The 26,481-nt window shown below is 44.0% G+C and overlaps 1 protein-coding gene across 3 annotated transcripts in view; it reads left to right on the forward strand.

The window, feature by feature from the left end:
- SLIT3 (slit guidance ligand 3) overlaps positions 1-26,481 on the forward strand; it is a 645,016-nt gene that overhangs the window by 571,575 nt on the left and 46,960 nt on the right. For all 3 annotated transcript variants that reach the window (XM_033180336.1, XM_033180338.1, XM_033180337.1), the window contains 5 exons: positions 10,191-10,259; positions 11,646-11,717; positions 12,324-12,395; positions 22,331-22,402; positions 23,663-23,826. In XM_033180336.1, the coding sequence (XP_033036227.1) occupies positions 10,191-10,259; positions 11,646-11,717; positions 12,324-12,395; positions 22,331-22,402; positions 23,663-23,826 (449 nt within the window). The remainder of the gene's footprint in view (positions 1-10,190; positions 10,260-11,645; positions 11,718-12,323; positions 12,396-22,330; positions 22,403-23,662; positions 23,827-26,481) is intronic.

Genomic DNA, 26,481 nt, shown 5'->3' on the forward strand with positions numbered 1-26,481 from the left:
GAAGCGAGAACATGTAGTATTTGACTTTCTGTTTCTGAGTCATTTCACTGAGGATAATGGCCTCCAGTTCCATACACATTGCTGCAAAAGACAGGATTTCATTCTTATTTATGGCTGAGTAGTATTCCATGTATATAGATATTCCACATCTTCTTTTTTTAATTTTTTTTTATTTTAAGTTCTGGGATACATGTGCAGAATGTGCAGGTTTGTTATGCAGGTTTACATGTGCCATGGTGGTTTGCTGCGCCTATCAACCCATCATCTAGGTTTTAAGCTCTGCATGCGTTAGGTATTTGTCCTAATGCTCTCCCTTCCCTTGCCCCCCAACCCTCAATAGGCCACGGTGTGTGTTGTTCCCCTCCCTGTGTCCATGAGTATACACGACATTTTCTGTATCCGGTCCTCTGTTGATGGATGTTGAGGTTGATTCCATATCTTCACTATTATGAATAGTGCTGTGATACACATACAAGTGCAGGTGTCTTTTGGATGTAATATTTATTTCTCTTTGGGTGTTTACCCAGTAGTGGCGTTGCTGGATCAAATGGTAGTTCCATTTTTAGTTCTTTGAGAAATCACCATACTGTTTTCCATAAAGGTTGTGCCAATTTACATTCCTACCAACAGCATATGGGCATTCCTTTTTCTGCACATTCTCACCAAAAATCTATGGTTTTTAGACTTTTTAATAATGGTCATTCTGCTGGTGTGAGATGGTATCTCATTGTGGTTCTGATTTGCATTTTTCTGATGATTGGTGATGGTGAGCATTTTTCATATGGTGGACTAACTGGATGTGTGTTTTTGAGAAATGTTTATTCATGTCCTTTGCCCACTTTTTAATGGTTTCTTTTTTTCTTGTCAAGTTCCTTATAGATTCTGGACATTAGACCTTTGCTTAGACATACTTTAAAAATATTTCTCGCATCCTGCGGGTTGTCTGTTTACTGTTGTTTCTTTTGCTGTGCAGAAGCTTTTTAGTTTAAGTCCCATTTTTATATTTTTGTTTTTACTGCATTTGCTTTTGAGGACTTAGTCATAAATCCTTTGCCTAGGCCAATGGCCAAAAGAGTTTTTCCTAGGTTTTCTTCTGGGATTTTTATATTTGCATGTTTTACATTTGGGCCTTGAATTCATTGTGAGTTAATTTTTTTTTATATGGTGAAAAGTATGGGTCCAGTTTCATTCTTCAGCATATGGCTATCCAATTTTCCCAGCACCATTTACTGAATAGGGTGTCATTTCCCCAGTGTATATTTTTGACTTTGTTGAAGATCAGTTAGTTGTAGGAATGTGACTTTATTTCTGGGTTCTCTGTTCTGTACCATTGATTTATGTGTCCATTTTTATACCAGTACTGTGCTGTTTTGGTTACTATGGCCTTGTAATATAATTTGAAGTCAGGTAATACGATGCCTCCAGCTTTGTTCTTTTTGCTCAGGATTGCTTTGGGCTATTTGGGCTCTTTTTTGGTTTCATATGAATTTTAGGATTTTTTTTCTAATTCTGTGAAAAATGACATTGGTCATTTGGTAGGGATTGCAATGAATCTGTAGATTGCTTTGGGCAGTATGGTCATTTTAACGTTAGTTCTTCAAATCCATGAGCATGGGATGTTTTTCCATTTGTTTGTGTTGTGTACAATTTCTTTCAGCAGTGTTTTGTAGTTCTCCTGATAGACATCTTTCACCTCCTTGGTGAAATATATTCCTAGGGTTTTGTTTTTGTTTTTGTTTTTGTCCTTGTCTTAGCTATTTTAAGTGGGATTGCCTTCTTGATTTGGTCCTTGACTAGATAGTTATTGGTGTTTAGGAATGCTACTGATTTCTAAACATTCACTTTGTAGCCTGAAACTTTACTGAATTCATTTATTAAGTCTAAGAGTTTTTTGGTCAAATATTTAGTGTCTATTTTCTAGATATAAGATTATATCATCAGCAGAAATATTTGACTTCCTCTTTTCCAATCTGGATGCCTTGTTTTCTCTTCGCTGGTTGCACTGGTGAGGACTTCCAATACTACGTTAAGAGTGGTAAAAGTGGGTGTTCTTGTCTTGTTCCGATTCTTAGAGGGAATTCTTTCAACTTTTTTCAAGGATGATGTTGGCTGTGAGTTAGTTGTATATAGCCTTTATTATTTGAGGTATGTTCCTTGTATGCATAGTTTGCCAAATTATATCATGAAGGGATGCTGAATTTTATCAAATGATTATTCTGCATCTATTAAGATGATCATATGGTTTTTGTCCTTATTTCTGTTTATGTGATGCATCACATGTATTGATTTGCGTATATTGAAGCCTCCTTTCATTCCTGGAATAAATCTCACCTGATCATGGTCTATTATCTCTTTGATGTGCTGTTGAATTCAATTTGCTAGTATTTTTTCTGAGAATTTTTATGCCTATGTCCATCCAGGATATTAGCCTGTAGTTTTCTTTTTTCATTGTGTCCTTGTCTGGTTTTGGTATTAGGGTGATACTGACCTCATAGAATGAGTAAGGGAGAATTACCTTCTCCTCAATTTTTTGAAATAGTTTCAGGAGGATTAATATTAGTTTTTTGTGTGCTTGTTAGAATTCAGCTATGAATCCATCTTTGGATTTATGGTCCTGGGCTTTTTGGTGGCAGTTTAGGGGGGAATATTTTGTATTACTGATTCAGTCTCTCTACTTATTAGGAGTCGACTGTTCAAAAGTTCTACCATTCCTGTTTCAATTTCAGGAGGTTGCATGCTTCCAGGAATTTATCCATTTGTTCTAGATTTTCTAGTTTGTGATTGTATAGTTGTTCATAATAGTCTGAAGATCTTTTGTATTTCTGAAATATCATTTGTAATGTCTCCTTTTTCATTTCTGATTGTATTTATTTGGATCTTCCCTCTTCTTGGTTAGTTTAGCTAGTGATTTATCAATTTTGTTTATCTTTTTGAAGAACCAACTTTTTCTTTTGTTAATCTTTTGTATTGTTCTTTTGGTCCCCATTTCATTTAGTTCTGCTCTGATTTTTGTTATTTCTTTTCTGTTTCGTTGTTCATACTAGAATCCTTAGTCTCACCATGATCTTTGTTATTTCTCTTCTTCTGTTAACTTTGGGTTTTTTTGTTCTTCTTTTTCTAGTTTCTTGGGGTGTGATGTTAGGTTGTTAATTTGTGATCTTTCTACCTTTGTGATGTAGGCATTCAATGCTATTAATTTCCCTCTTAGCACTGCTTTTGCTGTATCCCATAGGTTCAAGTATGTTGTTTTTTCAGTTTCATTCATTTGGATTTTTTAAAATTTTCGTTTTAATTTCTTTGTTGAGCCAGTGGTTGTTCAAGAGCATGCCGTTTAATTTCCGTGTATTTGGATAGTTTCAAAAGTTTGTCTTGGTATTGATTTCTAGCCTTACTCTTCTGTGATCTGAGAATATACTTGATGTAATTTCAGGTATTTTAATGTGTTAAGACTTGTTTTGTGGGCTAGCTTGTGGTCTGTCTTGGAGAATGTTCCATGTGCTGATGAAAGGAATGTATATTCTATAGTCGTTGGGTAGATTTCTGTAAATGTCTATTAAGTACATTTGGCCTAAAGTCCAGTTTAAGTCCAGTGTTTCTTTGTTAATTTTCTGTCTCAGCGATCTGTCTAGTACTGTCGGTAGGGTGTTACCAAGACCCCACTATTATTGTATTGTTGTCTGTTTCTTTCATTAGGTCCAGTATTACTTGTTTTGTATATTTGAATTCTCCAATATCGGTTGTGTATATATTTAGGATTATTACATCTTCTTGCTGAATTGTTCCCTTTGTCATTATATAATGACCTTTTTTGTCTTTTTTTTTACTGTTTTATGTCATATGTCTTTTTTATCTGATATAAGTGTAGCCATTCCTGCTCACTTTTGGTTTCTGTTTGTATGGAATATCTTTTTCCACCCCTTTACTTTCAGTCTATTTGTGTCTTTATGGGTAGGATAAGTTTTTTGTAGGCAACATATAGTTGGATCATGTTTCTTTATCCATTCTGACAATCTGTATCTTTTAGGTGGAGCATTTAATCCATTTATATTCAGGGTTAGTATTGATATGTGAGGCTTTGTTCCTGTCACATTGTTGATTGTTTTCAAGTTGTTTTATAAATTCTTTGTTTCTTTCTTTTTCTGTCTTTGTGGTTTGGTGAAATTCTGTGGTGTTGCCATTTGATTCCTTTCTCTTCCTCCTTTGTATAATTGTTTTATATGAACTGTGAGTTTTCTACTTTCATGATTTTTTGTGACAGTGAATATTGACCTTTAATTTTCACATTTAAGACCTCATTGAACATTTCCTATAAGATTGCTCTAGTGGTGGCAAATCCCTTAGTGTTTGCTTGTCAGGGAAGGACTTTATCCTTAATTTATAAAGCTTACTTTGGCAGAATACAAAATTCTTGGCTGACAGTTTTTTTTTCTTTCAGCACTTTGAAAATGCCATCACATTCTCTTCTAACCTGTAAGGTTTCTGTGAAAAGTCTTCTGTTAGTCTGAGGGGTTTCCTTTGTATATGACTCCATGCTTTTCTCTTGCTAATTTTAAAATCCTTTATTTCTCTTTTATATTAAACATTCTTAATATAATATGCTATAATGATATTCTTTTTGCAATGTATTTGCCTGAAGATTTCTGGGCCTCCTGTAAATGGATGTCTAACTCTCTTGATAGACTTTGGAAATTTTCATCAATTACTTTCTCACATATGTTTTCTAAACTTTTTTATCTCTTTTTCCCCTTGGTAATATCAACAATTCATAAGTTTTACTTTTTTCTCTCTTTTTCCCCTTAGTAATATCAACAATACGTAAGTTTGGTCGCTTTATATACTCCCACACATCTCAAAGTCTTTGTTCATTCTTTTTATTCTTTTTTCCTTATTTTTGTCTGGCTGGATTATTTCAAAAGACCTATCTTCAAGTTCTGAGATTCTTTCTTCTGCTTGTTGTAGTCTATTATTGAAATTTTCTAATGTATTTTGTATTTCCTTCCATTAATTTTTTAGTTTCAGAATTCTGCTTGGCTTTTTTGTTTTTGTTTTTGTTTTTGAGACAGGGTCTAACTCTGTCACTCAAGCTGAAGTGCAGTGGTGTGATCACAGCTCACTGCAGCCTTGACCTTCCAGGCTCAAGCAATCCTTCCACCTCAGCCTCCCTAGTAGCTGGGACCACAGGCACATGCTACCTTGCCCAACTAACTTTTTATTTTTTGTAAGGACAGGGTCTCACTTGTTGCACAGGCTGATCTCAAATTCCTGGGCTCAAGCAATCCTCCTACTGGCCTCCCAAAGTGCTAGAATTAAAGGCATGAACCACTGTACCTGGGCTTTGGCTTTTTTTTTTTTTTTTTTTTTTTTTTTTAGGTGCCTGTCTCCTTGGAAATTTCTTATTTATATCCTAGATTGATTTTTAAATTTCTTTGTGTTGGTTTTCAGATTTCTCTTGCATCTCATTGAGCTTCTTTAAGAATAACATTTTGAATTCTTTACCTGGCATTTCAAGGAATTCTTTTTGATTGGGATTTGTTGCCAGACAATTGTGGTCCTTTGGTAGCATCACATTTCTCTGCTTTTTCATATTTCCTGCGTCCTTCCTTGGATTTCTGCACAAATGGTGTCGCAGTCACTTGTTCTAATTGCTTGAAATTGGTTTTGTAGGGGAGAATGTTCTCTGAGGATGTATATATGTTGTTGATTAAGATACTTTGGCTTTGATTTTGAGTCTCTGTGGTAGTGTGATCTTTGTATGAATTTGTCAGCAGGGCATAGGATCAGTGGTCTCTATAATCACATCCTCAGTGATTTAGGGTACTATTATTAGTTGAAGTGGTAGTAAAGTTTAGTTGGAGATTTGCATGCAAACTAAGCCAGTCTTTGGGCCCCAGGAGTGGCAGCATAGAATGAGCAGCATAGAAGGTGGGAAGCCGCTGTCAATCTCAGCTCAGCCCCCTTCCCAGCAACTCCCTCAGATCTCCCTGGAGAGGAGATGCTCCCTGGACCAGCGCCTCTCTGCCTGTCCTGCTCATTCCTCCAGCTTCTGCCTCCAAGCTCCCCATAGCCACATTGTCCACGGAACACTTCCTGCAGCTGTGTGAATGATGGCCCAACAGTTTATCCTCCCCTCCTTCAGCCTACAGAGAGCAGAGTCTCCCTGGCCAAAGGAATAAGCTAGACAAGTACCCCATCCCGGTGTCTGCTCCTTCCCACCACCAGCTGAGCCCCTGCCCCTGTTGGGGAATAGGGCAAGCATCCACTCAGAATGCAAATGTCCCACAGCCTTTCATGCGGGGAGGGCAGAGGGTGAGTACAGATGAGAGGCCCGAGGAAGCTCTGCAACACCAGCCTCTGCCCTTGTCTGCAGTCATGGCCTCTCATTGTGCTTTGAATAAAATAACCTCCAAGGCCTCAGCGTGATCTGCCCTGTCTCCCACTGTCCTCTCCTGGCCCACGAGACTTCAGCCCTTCAACCTGCCTTCTCTGCCTCGGAACTCAAACTCTGGACTGTCCACAGGCTGCATTCTTGCCAGACTCTTCCACCTCCCCTGCTCTTTCCAAGTCTTCACCCTTTTCACCTATCATCAATCCTCATCTTAAATATGTCCTCCTCAGCTGTGCATCTTCCTTTTTTTTTTTTTTTTTCTGAGACAGAGTCTTGCTCTGTTGCCCAGGCTAGAGTGCAGTTGCACCATCTTGGCTCACTGCAACCTTGGCCTTCTCGGTTCAAACGATTCTCCTGCCTCAGCCTCCCTAGTAGCTGTGACTACAGGCACGCACCACCACACCTAGCTAATTTTTGTATTTTTAGTAGAGACGGGGATTTGCCATGTTGGCCAGGCTGCTCTCGAACTCCTGGCCTCAAGTGATCCACTTGCCTCAGCCTCCCAAAGTGCTGGGATTACAAGAGTGAGCCACCGTGCCTGGCCAGCATATTTCTTTTCTTTGTTTTTTCTTTTCTTTACTTTTTTTTTTTTTTTTTTGAGACACAGTCTTGCTTTGTCGCCCAAGCTGGAGTGTAGTAGCGCAATCTTGGCTCACTGCAACCTCTGCCTCCTGGGTTTAAGTGATTCTCCTGCCTCAGCCTCATGAGTAGCTGGGATTACAGGCATGTGCCTCCACATCCAGCTGTATTTTTTTGTTTTTTTTTTGTTGTTCTTTTTTTCTTTTTTTAGGAGGGGGGGTTTCACCAGGTTGGCCAGGCTGTTCTCAAACTCCTGACCTCAAGTGATCCACACGCCTCAGCTTCCCAAAGTATTGGGATTACAGGCATGAGCCACCACACCTGGCCCCTCGGCTGCATCTTTCTGCAGTAAGCCCCTTGGTGTTTCCTTGTTCCTTCCCCAGAAAGCACAGATTGCAATTCATAATTTATATTTCTTTATACCTCTGTCTGCTTGCTCTCGTGCATGCACTCTCTCTCTCTCCCCCATCTCCCCGCCCCCTCCCTCCCTGCCTCCCTCTCCCTCCCTCCCTGCCTCCCCTCTCCTCCCTCCCTGCCTACCTCTCTCCCTCCTCGCCTGCCTCCCCCTCCCTCCCTCCCTGCCTCCTCCTCCCCCTTCCCTCCCCCTCCCTCTCCCTCCCTGCCTCCCTCCCCACCCTCACTCCCTGCCTCCCTCTCCCTCCCTCCCTGCCTCCCTCCCTCCCTCCCTGCCTCCCTCTCCCTCCCTGCCTCCCCCTCCCTCCCTGCCTCCCTCTCCCTTCCCTCCCTGCCTCCCTCCCTCCCTCCCTGCCTCCTCTCCCTCTCCACCTATATTTGATTTTTAATTGCCTGAAGCAGGCATTATGGCTATCTTGTTCCCCAGTATATACGATACTTGGCACATCATAATCGTTCAATAAATACTTGTGCCTGAATTAATGCATGCATGAATGAATGCATTTCTCTTGGCTTTTCTGTCTGAGGGCACAATCTAAGCATGTACATGACTGAATTTTAGGCTCCCTGAGAACAGAAGTGGAATCTGGTTCATCTTTGTATTTCCCCCAGGATTTAGCATAGCTCTTGGCCCATAATGGGTACACAACCAAGGATCAAACCTAAAGGACATCAGTCCAATATGCCATGGCCACCTAAGACCTTATCAGGTCCAGTCCAGCATCCTGTGCCATGAGAGTCCCCAGGGGCCAGCCATAGGAGGAAAGTTACTTGGTCTTAATTAAACAATTAAAGATAATGTACATTCCAATATGGCCTTAAAGCTAAGGCTGGTTCAGTCATTGACACCTTTTTTTTTTTTTTTTTTTTTGAGACGGAGTCTTGCTCTGCCGCCCAGGCTGGAGTGCAGTGGCCAGCTCTCAGCTCACTGCAAGCTCCGCCTCACGGGTTCACGCCATTCTCCTGTCTCAGCCTCCCGAGTAGCTGGGACTACAGGCGCCCGCCTCGTCGCCCGGCTAGTTTTTTGTATTTTTTAGTAGAGACGGGGTTTCACCGTATTAGCCAGGATGGTCTCGATCTCCTGACCTTGTGATCCGCCTGTCTCGGCCTCCCAAAGTGCTGGGATTACAGGCTTGAGCCAATCCCATTCAGTCATTTTGTGGTAGGTCTACTGGACACCAGGTAGTGTGCTAGCACCTTATTACTCAAAATGTGGTCTGCAGACCAGCAGTCACCACCATCACCCAGGAGCTCATTAGAAATGCAGATTCTCCAACCTTCCCCCAGACTTAGGGTCAGAATCTGTGGTCTAGCAAAATCCAGGTGATTTGCATGTATGTTGAAGTTTGAGAAGCACCAGGCTAGCAAAAGATAGACCTAGGTCTAGCCTCATGGAGCTTAAGGCAGACACTTGACAAATGGACAGCAATGGCTATGTGTTGACTCTTATAAGAGAAGATGCTATGGGAGCTTTAGATCACCAAGGAGATCAAAGCAGTTCTTGTAAACCATCTTAAATGTTCTTCAGCTTTGTCCTGAGAGCAACAGAAAGCCTGGAGAAAGGGGTTTACAGCAAGGGTGGGGGTGAAGGAATTGGCCTGTCCCCACTTGAGGATAGCATTAACTTTTATTTATAGGTAGGAATAACCTTTGTAATTCATGATTACATAATTGCAATGAGACTTTCTTGTCTTAAGCCACACTTGAGTCTCTAAGGAGGTGGCCTCATCCTAGGTGAGCAGGTCAGTGTAGGATGCTGAAGTCCAGGCAGGTCTAGGCTCAGCCTTTGCCTGTCCGGAAGGAGTCCCCATCTGTTGGGTGCAACCTCACTCTGAACCCCTGTCCCTTCCTGCCATGTGGTCCTTCTGCTGGGAACTGTAGTACAGTGCTATCTCTGTCATTTCCTCAGTTTCCAAATGTACATCAGAGACAGTCAACACTGAATTAGGGTTCTTAAAATGAATCATACCTGGCTCAGTTCTCCCAATAGCTTCTGGAAGCTAAGTGTGGAATTGTGGTAAGACTACAGTGAGAGCTGGGTTCAAGTCCTAGCTCAACCACTTGCTTGCTGCATGACCTTGGGCAAGTGTTTTAACATCTCTGAACTTTTCTTCAACTGTGACTTCCTGCCACATAAGGATATTGTGAGGGCTGAGTATAAAATATGTGCTTTATTTATTAAACAAATATTTAGGCTGAGCGCGGTGGCTCAGGCCTGTAATCCCAGCACTTTGGGAGGCCAAGACGGGCGGATCACGAGGTCAGGAGATCGAGACCATCCTGGCTAACACGGTGAAACCCCATCCCTACTAAGAAATACAAAAAACTAGCAGGGCGAGGTGGCGGGCGCCTGTAGTCCCAGCTACTCGGGGGGGCTGAGGCAGGAGAATGGCGTGAACCCAAGGGGGCAGAGCTTGCAGTGAGCTGAGATCCGGCTACTGCACTCCAGCCTGGGCGACAGAGCAAGACTCTGTCTCAAAAAAAAAAAATATATATATATATATATATTTATTGAATACCTACTATGTATCAGCTCTGTAAACAGCCACGGGGGGATCCAATGGTGGGCAATTTTAGACAAGAATCCTGCCAACATGAAATGTATAAGTCCAGTGGAGAAAAAATGTCATTAATTTGATAATCAAATAAATATTAAATGACAAATATTGTAATGCTTTGAAGTGGGGGAGGGAGGCCGTAAGAGTAAAAGAGGGACCCAATCCAGCCTGGAAAGTCAGGGAGGCTTCTCTGAAAAGGTGAGAATTTGTACAGTGTCTCTTTCTCAGGTGTTGTCACTCCGTGCCTCTTTCAGGTACCTGGAAGGAAACCACCTAACAGCCGTGCCCAGAGAGCTGTCCACCCTCCGACACCTGACACTTATGTAAGGAGCCCAGTATTGGGTGGGGTGTTTATTTTTCCCTCCTGGGGTCACTCAGGAAACTGAAGTGGATGGTAAGAGAAAACAGAGCTGCAGGCTGATTCAAGTGGTAATTGAAAGATGCCTATGTCTGCTTAGGAGGACCAGAAGCCAGTCTACAAAGGGAAAGTGGGAGTTCTTGCAGAATGAAAGAGCATCACCCTTGGGAAAGTAGGCGACCTACTGAGAAAAGGTGAAAGAACACCATCTCTCTGTGGGCTGGATTCCTTATAAACTCCTGAAACCAGCCGCTAGATAAGGATTTCTCAACCTCGGAACTATGGACATTTGGGGTTAGATAATTCTTGGTTGTTGGGAGGCTGTCATGGACATTATAGGATGTTTAACAACATCCCTGGCCTCTCCTCACTAGATGCCAGTAATACTTCCCCCAGTACTGACAACCAGAAATATCTCCAGACTTTGCCAGATGTCACTGAGGGAGCACAAGTGCCCCCAGTTGAGAACCACTGCTCTAAAGCAATGGTCCTCACCGTCAGCTGATTAGAGAAATCACCTGAGCAGTTGTTTTTTTTTTTTTTTTTTTAAACTACTGATGCTCAAGCCCATGCTAGATCAATTAAATCAGAATATCTGGGCATGGAACTCAGGCATCAGAGGATTTAAAAGCTCCCCAGGTGATTCTAATGTGCAGCTACATTGCCATGGCTCTGGATGTTTATCCCCGCAGGGAAGCTCAAGGTTGCAGCTGGCAGAGGACTGCACCCCCACCAACCTCAGTCCTCCTAAGAGAGAACCTGATAAGATGGAATAAATGAATGTCAGAAGAGAAGGGGGATAGAGGAACAGTGAAAAGAATTAATCAGGGGAAAAAGTACTAAAACAAGAAGAGATTGTTATTATATTTATCATATTTTGTTGGTACAGTGAAATGGATGAATAGTCATGTAACTGAATGATTGACTATCTGCATAAGTGAAAAGATGGATAAATGAACGACAATTGCTTGAATGATTGAATAAGTGTTTGACCATTTGGATGGATAAGTGGGTGGATGGATGGTGGGAGGGAGAAAAGGAGGGTGGGATGGATGGATGGGTGGGCAGGCAGGCAGGTGAGTGTGTGGGATAAATATGATAAATATATGAGGGGTGGGTGGGTGGGTGGATGGATGGATGGATGGGCAAGCGGATGGGTGAGTGGGAGAGTAAATAAATAGGCCAGCAGCGGGATGGATAGATGAATGAGTGAATTAATGAATAGGTGGGTGGATGGGTGGATGGGTGGATGGGTAGATGGGTGGGTGGATGGCAGGTATGTGATACTTGGGAATGGCCTCCTACAGATGCAACTGACAAACGCATGACTCCTCTGTTTTACTTTTCCTAGTGACCTGAGCAACAACAGCATCAGCATGCTGACCAATTACACCTTCAGCAACATGTCTCACCTCTCCACTCTGTGAGTACACTGAGATGCTGTGTTTACCACGCCCATGGGCCCAGCAGGAGATGGTCACACTTTCCCTCCCTCCCAGCAGGACTAGGTTCTCTGCCCTAATGACCCTCAGGCCTACGGCTGCGCTAGTATAAGATAGACCTTAATCATCAGAAGGAAGATAAAGTAGGAAGCCTTCCACTGTCCAGGCAATTAGAGAGGAACTAGAACCTCATCGCTTCTGAAGAAGGCTGTCTTAGGAGTACCTTTTGTGGTTTGTGAATTTTCTTTCCCAGTAAATGGTTTTCCTACACAATTATATTTTGCTCAGACCCATTTATTTCCCATTAGCTTTGCACATTGTGAGCACTCATCATTGGACAGGAGAGAGAGGTGATGAACAAGCTGGTTAGAAAACCAGCCTGCGACAGAACCTGAGTAAACTGAGGAAAGAAAGCCAGTGTACTTCCTGGATTGGTGAAGAGGTTTCTTGTCCCTTTAGGGGATGTTCTGTCAATATATCAACATTAAAAAGAGAAACCATTTGCTTTGGTTCACAATGTGAACAGTGCATCTATGCATGGTAGTGAATAGAAAGACACAACAGGGCACGTGCCTCCTTTTCCACAGGATCCTGAGCTACAACCGGCTGAGGTGCATCCCCATCCATGCCTTCAACGGGCTGCGGTCCCTGCGAGTGCTGTGAGTACCCCAGCGTGTTGATTTTGACTTACACATTGCTGAGTGACAGCAGGAAGCAGACTAAGCACTCCCCTTCCCCACTCTCCTTTGCCCAAAGCCCACTCCACTCCCAAACACACCTTCCTACCCAGTACCCTTATTTGCTCAGTGGAGTAGAGAGAGCTACCCTTGAGAGTCTGCCATTCCCAGGCTGCAGCCCACCACCACTGTGGAACCTTGAGCAAATCACTCAGCCCCTTCAACTTTCTGCTTCTTTATGTGTAAAATGGGATCAATAGCACCTCCCTTGTGAGGATTAGGATATGCAGTTGTATTCTGCCCTCTAGTTTGGGCATAGTGTGTGGCCGTAGCCACGTTTCGACATCATTCTGTTTACAGTTGTTTCCTCAGAGGGGCGATGCAGCATGGTGAACCTCTGCATGGAAACACAGCTCCTACCCCAGAGAGCACAAGCTGGAAACCCAGGGGCCCCGTCCAGCTCACAGACAGCTATTAGTTAGCAATTGTGGGGTTGGCTCATCATAGAGTGTCTTTTTAAAAACACAAAGCTTAATAAGCTGTCAACATTTAAATATCAGGAAGTTTCTTGCACAAATCCCACCTTCTATATTCTTTTGGAAAATTGAGAGACCTGGCCATACCAGGGCCCTGCCTCTGCATTCCTGCATGGCTGAGCAGCCCTGCCCCTTTAAACAGAGTTGTACAGGCTGCAGCCTCCACACTCAGCCCACTCTCCTTGCCTGCCTGGCCCTGTCTTACACATGGGTAGCTGAGTGTCTTCTCATCCATAAAATCAGATAATTATGGCAATTGCCTCACAGGGTCTTATGAGGATTAAATGAGATGCTGTAAATGAAGTACTTAGCACAGTTCTGGCACTGTAAATGCTTAAGAAATATTCACTTGTTACTATTCTTATATCATAGCTTGCTAGGGCAGGAAGGCACCCCACCACTAGCCCCAACCCTGGGCCTGATTAACTCCTGATTTTTGTGCCTTCCCATCTTGCTTCTACTTTATTAGCACATTCCTTTGAATTCCTTTGGTCCTTTGAATATCACCCTTGAATGCTATTCATGAAAACAGAGATGCCAGATACTCCGCCCCCAAACCTGTCAACTTCCTGACTTTCTAGATCATTATTACTATAATGGTGATCAACATATTTTATGGGACAGTTTTCTTCCTCTAACCTTTTGCAACAGTGCTGTGAGACCAAGACAATTCTACCCATTTTAAACATGGAGAAACCGAGGCCCAGACTGGTGAAGTCACTGGCCAAGGTCTAGCAGGTAGGAGGTTGCAGAATTCAGCCTCCTGGGACCCGGGGCACTTTCCAGAGCTCAGTAGCAATCCACAAACAGCACCCAACAAGCTAGTCCATTTCGGAGTCTCTGGGCTGATATGAATTATTGAGGCCCACAAAACACCGGTGTCAGCGACAACTCCCGCCACATGTCATCTGCGCTGTTATTAAAAATCAATTCTCTGGGGGCAAAGAAGTGCCCGCGCTGACAGTGTGCAATCTGTTATTGTCACTTATTTATTATCCACCTTCTCTGGGGAGTTTGAGAATGGAAACATCAGCACAACCATTTCCCTGTTTCCAGTTGAACACAGCAGGAGATGGGCTCGTATCACTGGCCAGGGCTGAAGCCGGACCTGCTCCCCCTTCCTTCTCCTACCATTCCCCCTCAATTCCAACCTATTGTCTTCCATCCCAGTCTAATAGTTCTGTGCGTGGGTTCACTGCCAGGAGGTGGGACCTGCCAATTTGAAGGAATCTGCATGCATCTGTCCATAATTAGTGTAGTGATGGTTGAGGCAAATCAATATGTAAGAGGGAGAGAAAGTGTTTGCCCATCCATTTGTCTGTCTTTGGGGTGGTGGGGGCGATGGGGTGAACACCACCAGCCTGACCAGGGTTTTCTCCTTCATCGGCATCTTGTTTGCCCCAGCCCGGCACTACTCCTGCCATGAGTTCATCAGCGGTACACATAACCATACAACACGCTGGCACTTGCTTCTTGAAATATGAATGAGTAGGCTTGCCCCAGCGTGGTGGCTCACACTAAAGTGTAATCCCAGCACTCTGGGAGGTCGAAGCAGGAGGATTGCTTGAGCCCAGGACTTCAAGGCTAGTCTGGGCAACATGGCGAAACCCTGTCTCTACCAAAAAATACAAAAAATTAGCCAGGCATGGGAACATGCTCCTGTGGTCCCAGCTACTTGGGAGGCGGAAGTGGGAGAATGGTTTGAGCCTGGGAGGCGGAGGTTGCAGTGAGCTGAGATCACGCCATTGTACTCCAGCCTGGGCAATACAGCCAGACCCTGTCTCAAAAGGAAAAAAAAAAAAGAATTCATAGGCTTTTAGCATCATCATTTTAGAATCAGGAGATTTTGTGCATAAAAAAGAATCTTAGAGCACCTGAGTCCAACCATATACCTCAGTGGGAAGCAACCATTTTCTGCCTAAGGGCCAATTCAGGAAAAGTAAAAATGTTTATAGGCTACATTTCTTTTACGATATTTGTATCCTTTCTCCCAGTAATTACACACCTAGGAATTTAGTTTAAAGAATCATCCAAAATGAGGGAAAGGTTCTGTGCATTAAAATCTTTGTTGTACTGGTTTTTTTAACCTAAATTGTAAATATTACCTACAAGGGCCACAGTGGGGAAATGTTTAAGGAAACCATGAGGCAACCAGTCAATGAAGTGCAATTATTAAAAGAGGCAAAGACGAAAACTAGATAGCACTGTGAGGAAGCGCTCATCACACAGCATTACATGGAGAAATACACCTAACTGGTATATGTGTTACAATTATAACTTGCAGACATTTATACCTATGAAGAAAGACTGTAAGACAGCAAATGAAAAAAATATGATAATGTTTATATAAAGTCATTTCTATAACAAATGAAGGCAAAGGTAAAGATGAATGAAGAGCGGGTAGGGTGGCTCACGCCTGTAATCCCAGCACTTTGGGAGGCCAAGGCGGGTGGATCACCTGAAGTCAGGAGTTCAAGACCAGCCTCACCAATATGGTGAAACCCTGTCCCTGCTAAAACTACAAAAATTAGCCAGGCATGGTGATGTGAGCCTGTAGTCCTAGCTACTCGGGAGGCTGAGGTGGGAGGATCAACTGAGGCAGGCAGGTGGAGGCTGTAGTGAGCAGTGATTGAGCCACTGCACTCCAGCCAGGATAACACAGAGCAAGACCTTGTTTCAAAAAACAAAAATCAATAAAGATGAATAAAGATGGTAACATATTTACAACTTAGGGAGCTGGAAGAAAGATTGGCTTTTTAAAATCAAGAATTACATTATCTACAACTGCATTTGAACATGTATATATTCTTTCCTCATTTCTGAGGGGTTTCATACTTTTAATTAAACTTTCAGAAATGACCAGAGACCCAAGATGTTGGGTGTTTGCAGCAGGAAGAAGAATGAGCATCAAGGTTTAGTTTTGGAGTAGACAAAGGCCAAAAAGTGATCTGGAACGCAGGAAGAGAAAACTGACATTTAAGAGAGAGAGAGGGAGTGAGTGAGGGGTGTGTGTGTGTGTGTGTGTGTGTGTGTGTGTGTGTGTGTATGGGTGGATATGAATACATTTCAGGAGAGCACAACAGGAGGGTGGTCGTTTAGCCCTGAGTACAAAACATTGTGTGAAAAATGCTTTTTCTACTTGGCTCCGAATCTGAAAATAGCAAAAAGAGAACATTCTTGTGGACATCCTCATCCTCCTTAGGGGATCCGTGCATCCCCTGATCTTTGCCCCATGCCAGGTCACATGCCTTGTATGTGTGTGGTCCCAACTGTCTTGCCCCAGGCACAGGAGGGCCACCTGGAATCAGTTAGCTCTGGCAGGCAGTTTCAGCGTGTGCCCATGAAGGAGCCAGTGGGATTATCATTCAGCATCCTTTATCATTCACCATCCTCAGTATTTTTAGCTCCTAGTCCCTGAAGTGAGAATTGTGCTGTTTATACACATGGGGCTGTTCATCACTGCTCTACCAATTGCCTGAATTCTCCTTAAAACATCCGTGCAAAGGAGCCCCTTGCTTGATTACCTTCTGAGACAAAGAGCTCACTCCCTTACCAGGCAACTCTATTCTACTTTTGACCAGCTATTAGAGCATCAGAAAAACTCTTCTGCTGAGCCAGAAGGTGACTCACTGTGGCCTCCCAACCATGGGCCAGGGCTGGCACTTTGACATCTCTAAAATAAAAATCAATAAACAAAAGTTTAACTGCAGAATTTAGGATTGAAGAGTGAATATTGAAAATTTTTCTGTCCAAACATTTCATGTATAAGAAGAAAAGACAGGCCAGGCACAGTGGCTCACACCTGTAATCCCAGCACTTTGGGAAGCCGAGATGGGTAGATCATGAGGTCAGGAGATTGAGACCATCCTGGCTAACATGGTGAAACCCCATCTCCACTGAAAATAGAAAAAATTAGCCGGGCGTGGTGGCGGGCGCCTGTAGTCCAACTAGTCGGGAGGCTGAGGCAGGAGAATGGCGTGAACCCGGGAGGCGGAGCTTGCAGTGAGCCTAGATAGCACCACTGCACTCCAGACTGGGCCACAGAGCGAGTTTCGGTCTCAAAAAGAAAAGACAGATTCAGAGAGGTTTAGTGACTTCTTCAAGATCACTCTCTTGTTCGTCCTTTCCTGAATACCGGCTATGGGTTAGTTGCTGTGCTTAACTCTGAAGGGGGAAAGAAAACAATGTGAATGAGACACAACTGCTGCCCTCAGGGAGCTCTTGGTCTAGAAGGAGAAGTAAGTAAATAAGCAACTACAATACAGGATGATACCTGAGAGAAGAGCCATGGGGATGCAAGTGAGAGGCACGCAACCCAGTCTCAGCCACCCAAAGCTTCCTGAAAGGAAGGTTGATAATCACCACTGACATTCATCAAACCGTGGCTATGCGCTGCACACAGGGCTAAGTGCTTTGGTTATGTTATCTTAGCCTCTACCTTGTGAAGGATATACCGCTGTTATCCCCATTTCACAGATCAGTGAATAGAGGCTGAATGAGATGAAGTAACTTGCCCAAAGTGATGCAATCGGTAGGTAGTAAAGTTGGAATTTAAACCCGAGACTATTTGTTTTCAGAATCACTCTTCTTAACTTGTGCTTCCAGAAAGGACTGAGACTGAGAAACCAGAGGGGGTTACCTAAGTAGGGATGGGAGAGAAGAACATTCTAGGCCGGGAGAACATAAATGTCCTGGACAGAGGCCCTGAAGTCAGCAAAGGCATATCACCGGGAGAATCACAAGAAGCTACAGGTGTGGCTGCAATGTGGCTTCTGGGGGCAGGAGTGGGAAGAGATGCTGCTGAGTAGCCCCAAGGCATAGGCAGAACCAAGGCTGGGACTCACCTCTGGGCTCCTAACCCAGTGCTCTTTCTACCACATTCTACCTGCTTCCCCATCGCAGACTAGCATCTGTTTTTATCTGCACCCATTTCAGCCTGGAGGGAGCTGGCCTATGTAAAAATGAGGTGTTTTCTTCCTCACCCAGAGAAGCCTCTGATGGGAATTGAGGAGTGGGGTGAAATGGAAGATGCAGAGAGAAAGGAGACAGGCACCGACCACTCTGCCAAAATGCAGTGTCTCCTCTGCAGTCCTGGAATCAGGTCACAGGACTCACCATGGCCTTTGACATACAAGCTGCGCACTTTCAGGCTTCTACCCTGTGTGGGTAACTCCCAGAGGACTGGCCCCAAAATCCACTCAAAAACATAGAGGAGGAGTCATGACAATGATAACAATCGTCATAGCTGATGTGACTGAGTGCTTCTGAACCCCTGGCATCCAGTCTTTCAATCCTCATGGCTAGCTTATGAAGTGGTATATTAGCTTTCCTCCTGGGCAAAGGGAAGAAAATCAGCTCAACCACCTTAAGCATAAAGAGAATGTATCAACTCAGATAACTGAAGAATGCACTGGAAGATACCGGGTTCTAGGGCTGGATGCAGACACTGCAATGATACTGTCAGAATGTGTCTGTAATCCCAGCACTTTGGGAGGCTGAGGCAGGCAGATCCCGAGGTCAAGAGATGGAGACTATCCTGGCCAACAGGGTGAAACACTGTCTCTACTAAAAACTAAAAATAAAAATAAAAAATACAAAAATTAGCTGGGCCTAGTGGGTGCACACCTATAGTCCCAGCTACTCAGGAGGCTGAGGCAGAAGAATCGCTTGAACCCAGGAAGTGGAGGTTGCAGTGAGCTGAGATCATAGCACTGCACTCCAGCTTGGCAACAGAGTGAGACTGTCTGAAAAAGAAATATGTAGGCTGGGCGCAGTGGCTCACGCCTGTAATCCCAGCACTTTAGGAGGCCAAGGCAGGTGGATCACCTGTGAGGTCTGGAGTTCAAGACCAGCTTGGCCAAGGTGGCAAAACCCCATTTCTACTAAAAACACAAAAATTAGGCAGGCATAGTGATGCACATCTGTAATCCCAGCTACTCAGGAGGCTGAGGCAGGAGAATCGCTTGAACCCGAGAGGCAAAAGTTGTAGTGGGCCAAGATCGTGCCACTGCACTCCAGCCTGGGCAACAAAGTGAGACTCTGTCTCAAAAAATAGTCACAAAATAAAAAATAAAAAGAAATGTGTCTCTGCCTCTCAGCCCTGTTTTGCTAAGTGGATTTCATTCTCAGGCAGTCTTTCTCTGTTTAAGACACAGAGGGTCCCGATGGGCTAAAAGTTTACATTCTAGTAGCTTAGCAGCCCCACAAAATTAAACTGCTTCTGTCCTCGTCATTCCAGAGAAAGCCCCAGAAGTATCTCTCCTTGGCTCCCTTAGGTTGCACGCTGAACCTCACACCAATCACTGTGACTCTGATTGGCCAGACCTGAGCCATAGCTTCATACAGAGGCCCAACCATTGGGACCAAGAGGTGGGGCATGGTGATCCCCAGTAGAAAACAGAGGAACTGCTACAGAAAAGAGCATTGATACCGAGAAACCCACACCCCCTAACAATGTCTACTATATGTAGTTACTAAGAATTCCTCCATTTTAGAGATGAAAAATCTGAGAAACCAAAAGATCTGAGAAACCAAAAAATCTGACAAACCAAAAGTCAATTGTCTCAGCTCACACAGCCAGTACAGAGGAGGGATTCACACCCAGGCAGGCTGACTCCAGAGCCTTTGGTTCTTAACCCCCAGATCACCTGGGAATAGCTTAGCCCACTCAGAAGAGAATTCACGCAGCCCTTCGCACATTTAGAATGAGGATAGTTCCCACTGTTTATTGTATGAACTGTAGGACCTAGGGGTTCACAGACCCAAAGTTCATGCAGCCCAGAACTGAGGAATGGTCATGCCCTAATGTTGCCCTGATGATGCCCTCATCCGCATTCTGAAATTCTTAAGTTTGCCTTTAACATCCCCTAAGAGTTAGGTGAGGAGGAGGAGTTCCAAGTGCTTGAAGATGAGTCACTGAGAGTTGACAGTTGCTTGCCAGCCCAGCCCCTGGGAGACATCAGGGAGAAGGGGAGGAGAAAGGAAGGAGCACTCATTCTTCCACTTCTCTGGCATCCTTTTAGGATGGTTGGTTGACAGGCAAGAGTACTTCTTTGCAGGCCAAACCAGGATGGAGAACCTGCAGTGTAGGCAGATTTAATGAGTTGGCCTAGTAAGTTACAATCTTGTTACTCTGCAGGCTTGTTTGTTTGTTAGTTTGTGATGGAGTTTCGCTCTTGTCTCCCAGGCTGGAGTACAATGGTGCCATCTCGGCTCACTGCAACCTCCGCCTCCTGGGTTCAAGCAATTCTCCTGCCTCAGCCTCCTGAGTAGCTGGGATTTCAGGCGCTCACCACCACACCCGGCTAATTTTTGTATTTTTAGTAGAGAATGGAGCCTGACTTGCAGGTGTCACAATGCTAAAGCTGCCCTTGGGTCGTCTGGTGTTTTAAAATTAGGCCTCATTTGGAAATGACTAACAATGAAGCTGGGTGCATATGTAAAACAGCAAGCGGCCATGAAGCCATCAAAGTCAATAGCAGGCAGGGGCTGGTATGATTCATAAATAGCCTCATGAATTAGAGGCTAAATGATGCTGATCAAAGTGTTAGGAAGTGCTTCTAGCTCTTCCTTACCCAGGGAGGCGAGAAGCTATCATGAACACTCTGGATGGTTGTTTGCCTTCTTCCTGCTGCCCTAACTGCCAAAGTATTGAGGTTCACTTTCACCCTGAGGATTTCACCAGAGAACTGTGAGGTGGGAGGGGAAGGAGCCGATGGTGATGAGGATGTCCACAGAGGGTAACTAAGAGGAGAAAGAGAAGAGGAGATTATATGGAAAGGGGAGAGAAATAAGGGCCTTGCCTTAAAGCAAAAGGAGAAATCTTTCTAAACCCTTGCTACTGGCATCAGCATCACCTCAGACTTTGTCAGAAATGCAGAATCTCAGGCCCCACCCTGGACCCATCAGAACCTTTGGAAGTGGGGCTCAGGAATCTGCATATTTACCGACTTCCAAAGCTCACTCAGTGTGAGAGCCACTGTTCTCTATCAAGAGTAATTAGGCTCATGTCTGTATGTCAGTTGAAGACGAAGGGCAAGCTAACTTCAGTTGAAGGGAGAAGAAGAGCAAATTCGTTCGTTATTATTCCATCTGTACTTCCACTGTCAACACTAATTGTCTCTCTGTTCTACTAGGACTCTGCCTGCAATAAAGTTGTTAGTCCTTACCCTGAAGGGTGATTATTGCCAACACAGGTGATGGTGCCCATCAGTCACTAAAGAAGCCTTTGAGTTTCTATGAATTTGCAGATTTTTTTATGCAGTTGATGATTAATCCTGTAATGGAGAATATAATCCATGTGTTGTGGATTTGCTCGTGTTGCTACTTGAGCACGGAGCAGTGTTCATTGAATTTTTTCATGCACCTATCCTCCAGGCATTTGTGGAAGGCTTAGTATCTGGCACCACTGTGTAAGTGAGAATAGCTCCTAGCTGCCTACACCACAGGGTGGAGAGAGGCATGATTAATACCAGGTGGGGTGCCCAGCCCTTCTGACATGCTGTGGGAAGAGGCACTCAGGTGCACACAAGTGCCAGACTCGTGTATGTGTGTGGCTGATGCCAAAGCCGTTTCCATAACAGTGAGTGTTCGGCTCCAGAGACGCTCCTTGGGAGCTGAGGACCCCCTCCCTCTGTCACCGAAGCTGGGATTGGTAGCATTTCTCAACCCCCTTAAGATCTCTTTAGGTAAATATGAAGGGAACTAATTTACTGAGCTCCTCGATACCAGATACCCTTCAAGACTCTTTCACAAATATTAATATTGATTAGTCATTTAGCACTTAGAAAATGCTGGCTCTCTCTACGTGCATTAACAGACCCATGACAACTTTCCGTGGCAAGTCTTTTTATTCTCATACTTGTTTTACAACAGAGGCTGAGGCACAGAGAGGGTAAATTGCTTTGCCCTCAGTCACACAGCTGGTGAGCGACAAAGTCAGGTTGGACTGCACACAGCCTGGCTCCAGAACTTCCGGTCTTAAGCACAGCTCTTCACATGATCTCTGAAACTCTAGTAACTCCCTTGGGTAGATGTGTCTCTTCCTTTTTCAGCTGCAAAAAGGAAGGCCCAGAAAAGTGACATAACTTATCCAGTGTTCCACAGCTAAAAGAGACTGGTTTCTGATTTCACCTCAAGTCTATCAGATTGAAAAGTCCACCTGCTTCTTCCCCCAAACTCTCTACTCCCTCCATCCTTGCTGCTGAGCTGGGCATAGAACACTCATGCACCCAGAGCAAAGGGGGCAGCAGCTACTGCTAGGAGCAGTGGGGCTCTGAGCAAAACTGAAGGGTGGCAAGACCAGGCACTGGAGACCCTGAGAAAATGTGCTAAATTCAAATTACTGGATGCTAACCTTCCGACCTGTGCCCTCTGCTTCAGAACCCTCCATGGCAACGACATTTCCAGCGTTCCTGAAGGCTCCTTCAACGACCTCACATCTCTATCCCATCTGTAAGTAGCGGTCTTTCTCCCCAGCGCGCATTCAAAACACGAAAGCATGGAAGTGTCAGCGACAATGTCATCAGTGTCAGCATTTTGGCATATGTCCTTTCCTTATGCATACAGTATATTTTACAACAATGTATCCACACCATGCATATTGTCTTGTTCCCCACCTCAGAAGCCTTCAAAGGAATCCTCAATTATGTAAACAGTGTAAATATTTAATAAGAACTAATAGAAAACATGTACTATGGGCTGAACACTTTAGATAAGTTTTCGATTTATTTCTTGCAGCTGTAAGGCATTTTTATCCTTTTATTATATATAATAACATTGTGTCTAAGCATGGCACAGCTAGCAGATGGCAGGGCCCAGGATCAGATCCAGGTTTGCCTTGACTCCAAAGCACATATTCTTAACCACTCTGCACTCTGCAACAGGTATTCCCTTCTTATTTTACACAGGAAACACTGAGGCCTGTAAATACTAGCTGACTAGCTAAAGGTTGACTATCAGGTCAGTGAGATGTTGGACTAGAACCTAGGTTCCCTTACTCTCAGGCCAGACCTCTCTTCCCCAGATCAGGGATCTCTACATATTTTTATACACCTCTGTTGGTGAACATTTTCAAGTTTGTATTCCTTCTATATGCATATTTAATTATTTTCATAATGTGTGCATACACTATAAGATGGATATACTACATATGCATATTCTAAAACTTTCAAAAATAGAATTGTTAAAAGATACAATTTTTTTAAAAAAAAAACAGAATTTCTAGTATTTTCTTCCCAGTCACAACTTTGGAGATGTCTATACTGGACTTAACCCTCCTCCCCTGCATTCTTCAGTCAAGTGGTCTGAAGCAGCTTCCTAGGTTGCTGGGCTTCAGAACCTTCTCTGCAGAGTATATCCTCCAGTGGGCCCTTCAGCAGGACAAGGGAACCAGAGAATGAGATGGCCAGAGATCCAGGAAGCTCCCTAAAGGAGCTAGGATGGGGTTGAGTTGACGAGTGAGTCTTAACTGCATAGGTGAGAACCACTCCTCAGAAGTGGAAGGGGCTGGGATGGGAGTTGAAACATCCACAGCATTGGAAGTACACTCTGGAGACATTAACTTTGCCACAGTGGAGACAACTACTCCGCTGGCCCCATGTTGGACATCTCCAGCCTAGCCAAAGTCTGAAAATGCATTTCCAGAGAGCCGAAGATATGAAGCCTACAGGCCAAGCAGGGCAGGGGGCCCTGACTTCCTGTTCTGCCTCCTAGGGCACTGGGAACCAACCCACTCCACTGTGACTGCAGTCTTCGGTGGCTGTCAGAGTGGGTGAAAGCGGGGTACAAGGAGCCTGGCATTGCCCGCTGCAGTAGCCCTGAGCCCATGGCTGACAGGCTCCTGCTCACCACCCCAACCCACCGCTTCCAGTGCAAAGGTAGGTGACGCCAACACCCCAGCCTCCCCTGTCCCTTGTGGGGTCTGTTGTGTTCCCAGCAACCTGTCAGAGCAGGGCATCTCAAGAGATGTGGCTTCAGAAACCTTCACCCTATCTCTTCCATGGGTCCCACACAAAGAGGCTCAGATGCTGACGCTGATGTGGACCCTCATCTAATGGGCCAAGTGTCATTCTCTCCAAGTCCCCTGCTGGCATTGCCACACATCTCCTCACTGACTTCTTTCTGTACATGTCTTTCCATAGTGGAGAATATCTTTTTTTTTTTTTTTTTTTTCATCTTTTGTAAAGACAAGTTCTCACTATATTGCACAGGCTGGTCTCAAACTCCTGATCTCCAATGATCGTCCTGCTTTGGCCTCCCAAAATGCTGGGATTACAGGCATAAGCCACTGCACCTGGCCTTGAGAAAAATCTTTTCCAACCTGCATTTTTTTATCCAACATTATTAAAACATAAGCATTTTCTCATTTTACCCAGCAAACTTACTGTACATGTGATTTTTTTATTGATCATATTATTATAACAACAAACTACTACTGAGTTCTTATGCAACAGGAATGATGTTAAGCACCTTCTCGTGTATTTTTTTATCATTCTTCATATAACAGCTTATTTAATTCTCTAATGCCTCTATGTGATCAACTTTTAATATTATCCTCATTTCTAAAAATGAGAAAATCAAGGTTTAATGAGCTTCCAGGTCTATCTGATTCCACAATGCACAGTCTTCATCATCAAGCCATAATATTCCACTACCACTTACTTAATCCATTTCTGGTTTTGAACTTTAGAGTATTTCCATTTTTTTTTTCTTACCATTGACACATAAAGATCTTTCTCTATTTGAATCATGTTCTCAGATAAGATTCAGAGAACAGAAATTACTGAATCAAAGTATATTATTATTTTTAAGGTCTTCACACATTTTGCCAAACTGATTTTCAAAAAGGGTTATAACCCATTTACATTCCCAGGAGCATCCTTTGATTGCATTTTTCATTAGACTCTGTCATTATTTTCTCTTATTTTCTCATCCTTGCTAATTCAATAGGTTAAAAAAAACTCTTTTTATTTTTGTCTTTGATTATTGGGGAACCTGAATTTTTTTATCAAAAAGTTACTTCTCATTTGTATACACAATTGTCTGTTAATATCAATATCTTTTGCTCATCTCTGAGAGGCTTAATACTTATTTTGATATATAGATATACTTTAATTACCCTCTCAAACTTGAGTGTGTCCCACACTTCTGCTGCAAGCAGAAAAACATTCCATTGGCTTAAAGCTAATTTTAATTGTCCTCTTCCTGCTTCTAAGATATCTGATCTGATACTACAGAGGCTCACGCAGGCCAAGAACGGTATAGGTCTCAATTTTGGCTGCACACTTTGGAAATCATATAGGAGCTTTTAAAATTACTGAAGCCTGGCTCCACCCTCTAGGTTTTGATTAAATTGGTCTGGGGTACAACCTGGGTGTGGAGACTTTTAAAGGCACTGCAGCTGGGGTCCAGGCATGGTGGCTCACGCCTCTAGTGCCAGCACTTTGGGAGGCTGAGGCAGGTGGATCACTTGAGATCAGGAGTTCAAGACCAGTCTGCCCAACAAGAGGAAACCCCATCTCTACTAAAAATACAGGTGTGGTGGTGCACGCCTGTAATCCCAGCTACTCGGGAGGCTGAGGCAGAAGAATTGCTTGAATCCGGGAAGTGGAAGTTGCAGTGAGCCAAGATTGTGCCACAGCACTCCAGCCTGGGCAAGAGAGTGAAACTCCATCTCCAAAAAAAAAGCACTGTAGCTAGTAGTGTAAGACAGCCAAGTCATCCAGGTTTTGTCTGGGCCATTCTTGGTTTTAGCACTGAAAGCTCTGTGTCCTGCAAACCCCCTCAGCCCCAAGCAAACCAAGACAGATAGTCTTCCTATTCTACTGTGAAGCCGGGTTGAGCCCCCTAGTACCAGCACTCAATCAGGCCACTCTGTTTACTCATCCACAAATGGTCACTCACTGAAGTTCATCTCAGCCCATCTCCAAGTTGATGACTGTTAGCCCCAAGGTCATTTATAGTCCTGACACTAAGTATGGCCTGTTTATCCAGGGCTCATTGTCAAAGCTGGCAGCAGCAGCAGGACACAGCCCCCTTTGCAAAGCTCTGTGAAGGACCCTGACCTCCCTCCAGTGCTTGCAGCTAAAGCAAGCACAGCTGAAATGGTCACAGATGTAACATGCACCTGAGCAGTTTTCCATCCATTGTCAACATCGTCGCCGTGTCCTCTGGGACCATCCATTTCTGTCTTCCAAGGTTTTCCAGGGGGGACTTCCTCTGTGTGCCTTTGGCCCAAGCACTATGCCCTGCTTAGCCTGGCACAGACTGTTCCATGGGGAGGGGTATTTGTGGGTAGAAAAATGGGAGGTCCAAATAGAGTCTGGGCTCAGAGCTTCCTGGAATGTGAAAAGATACACAGGGGGTTTCTAATTATGGTGCATTGTTTGCAGATTAGCACCAAAATCGGATCAGGCTAATTACAGTAATTGATTTGACTGCAGAAGTGTTTCTGAATGATGTCCCACTGTGACTTTTCCTCACTGGAGAGTGGCTGAATTAATGGGACACTAGCTGGACTGGATGTGCTGGTT

Source organism: Trachypithecus francoisi, unplaced genomic scaffold (assembly GCF_009764315.1).
Source record: "Trachypithecus francoisi isolate TF-2019V2 unplaced genomic scaffold, Tfra_2.0 Lachesis_group2, whole genome shotgun sequence".
Classification (NCBI taxonomy): Eukaryota; Metazoa; Chordata; class Mammalia; order Primates; family Cercopithecidae; genus Trachypithecus; species Trachypithecus francoisi.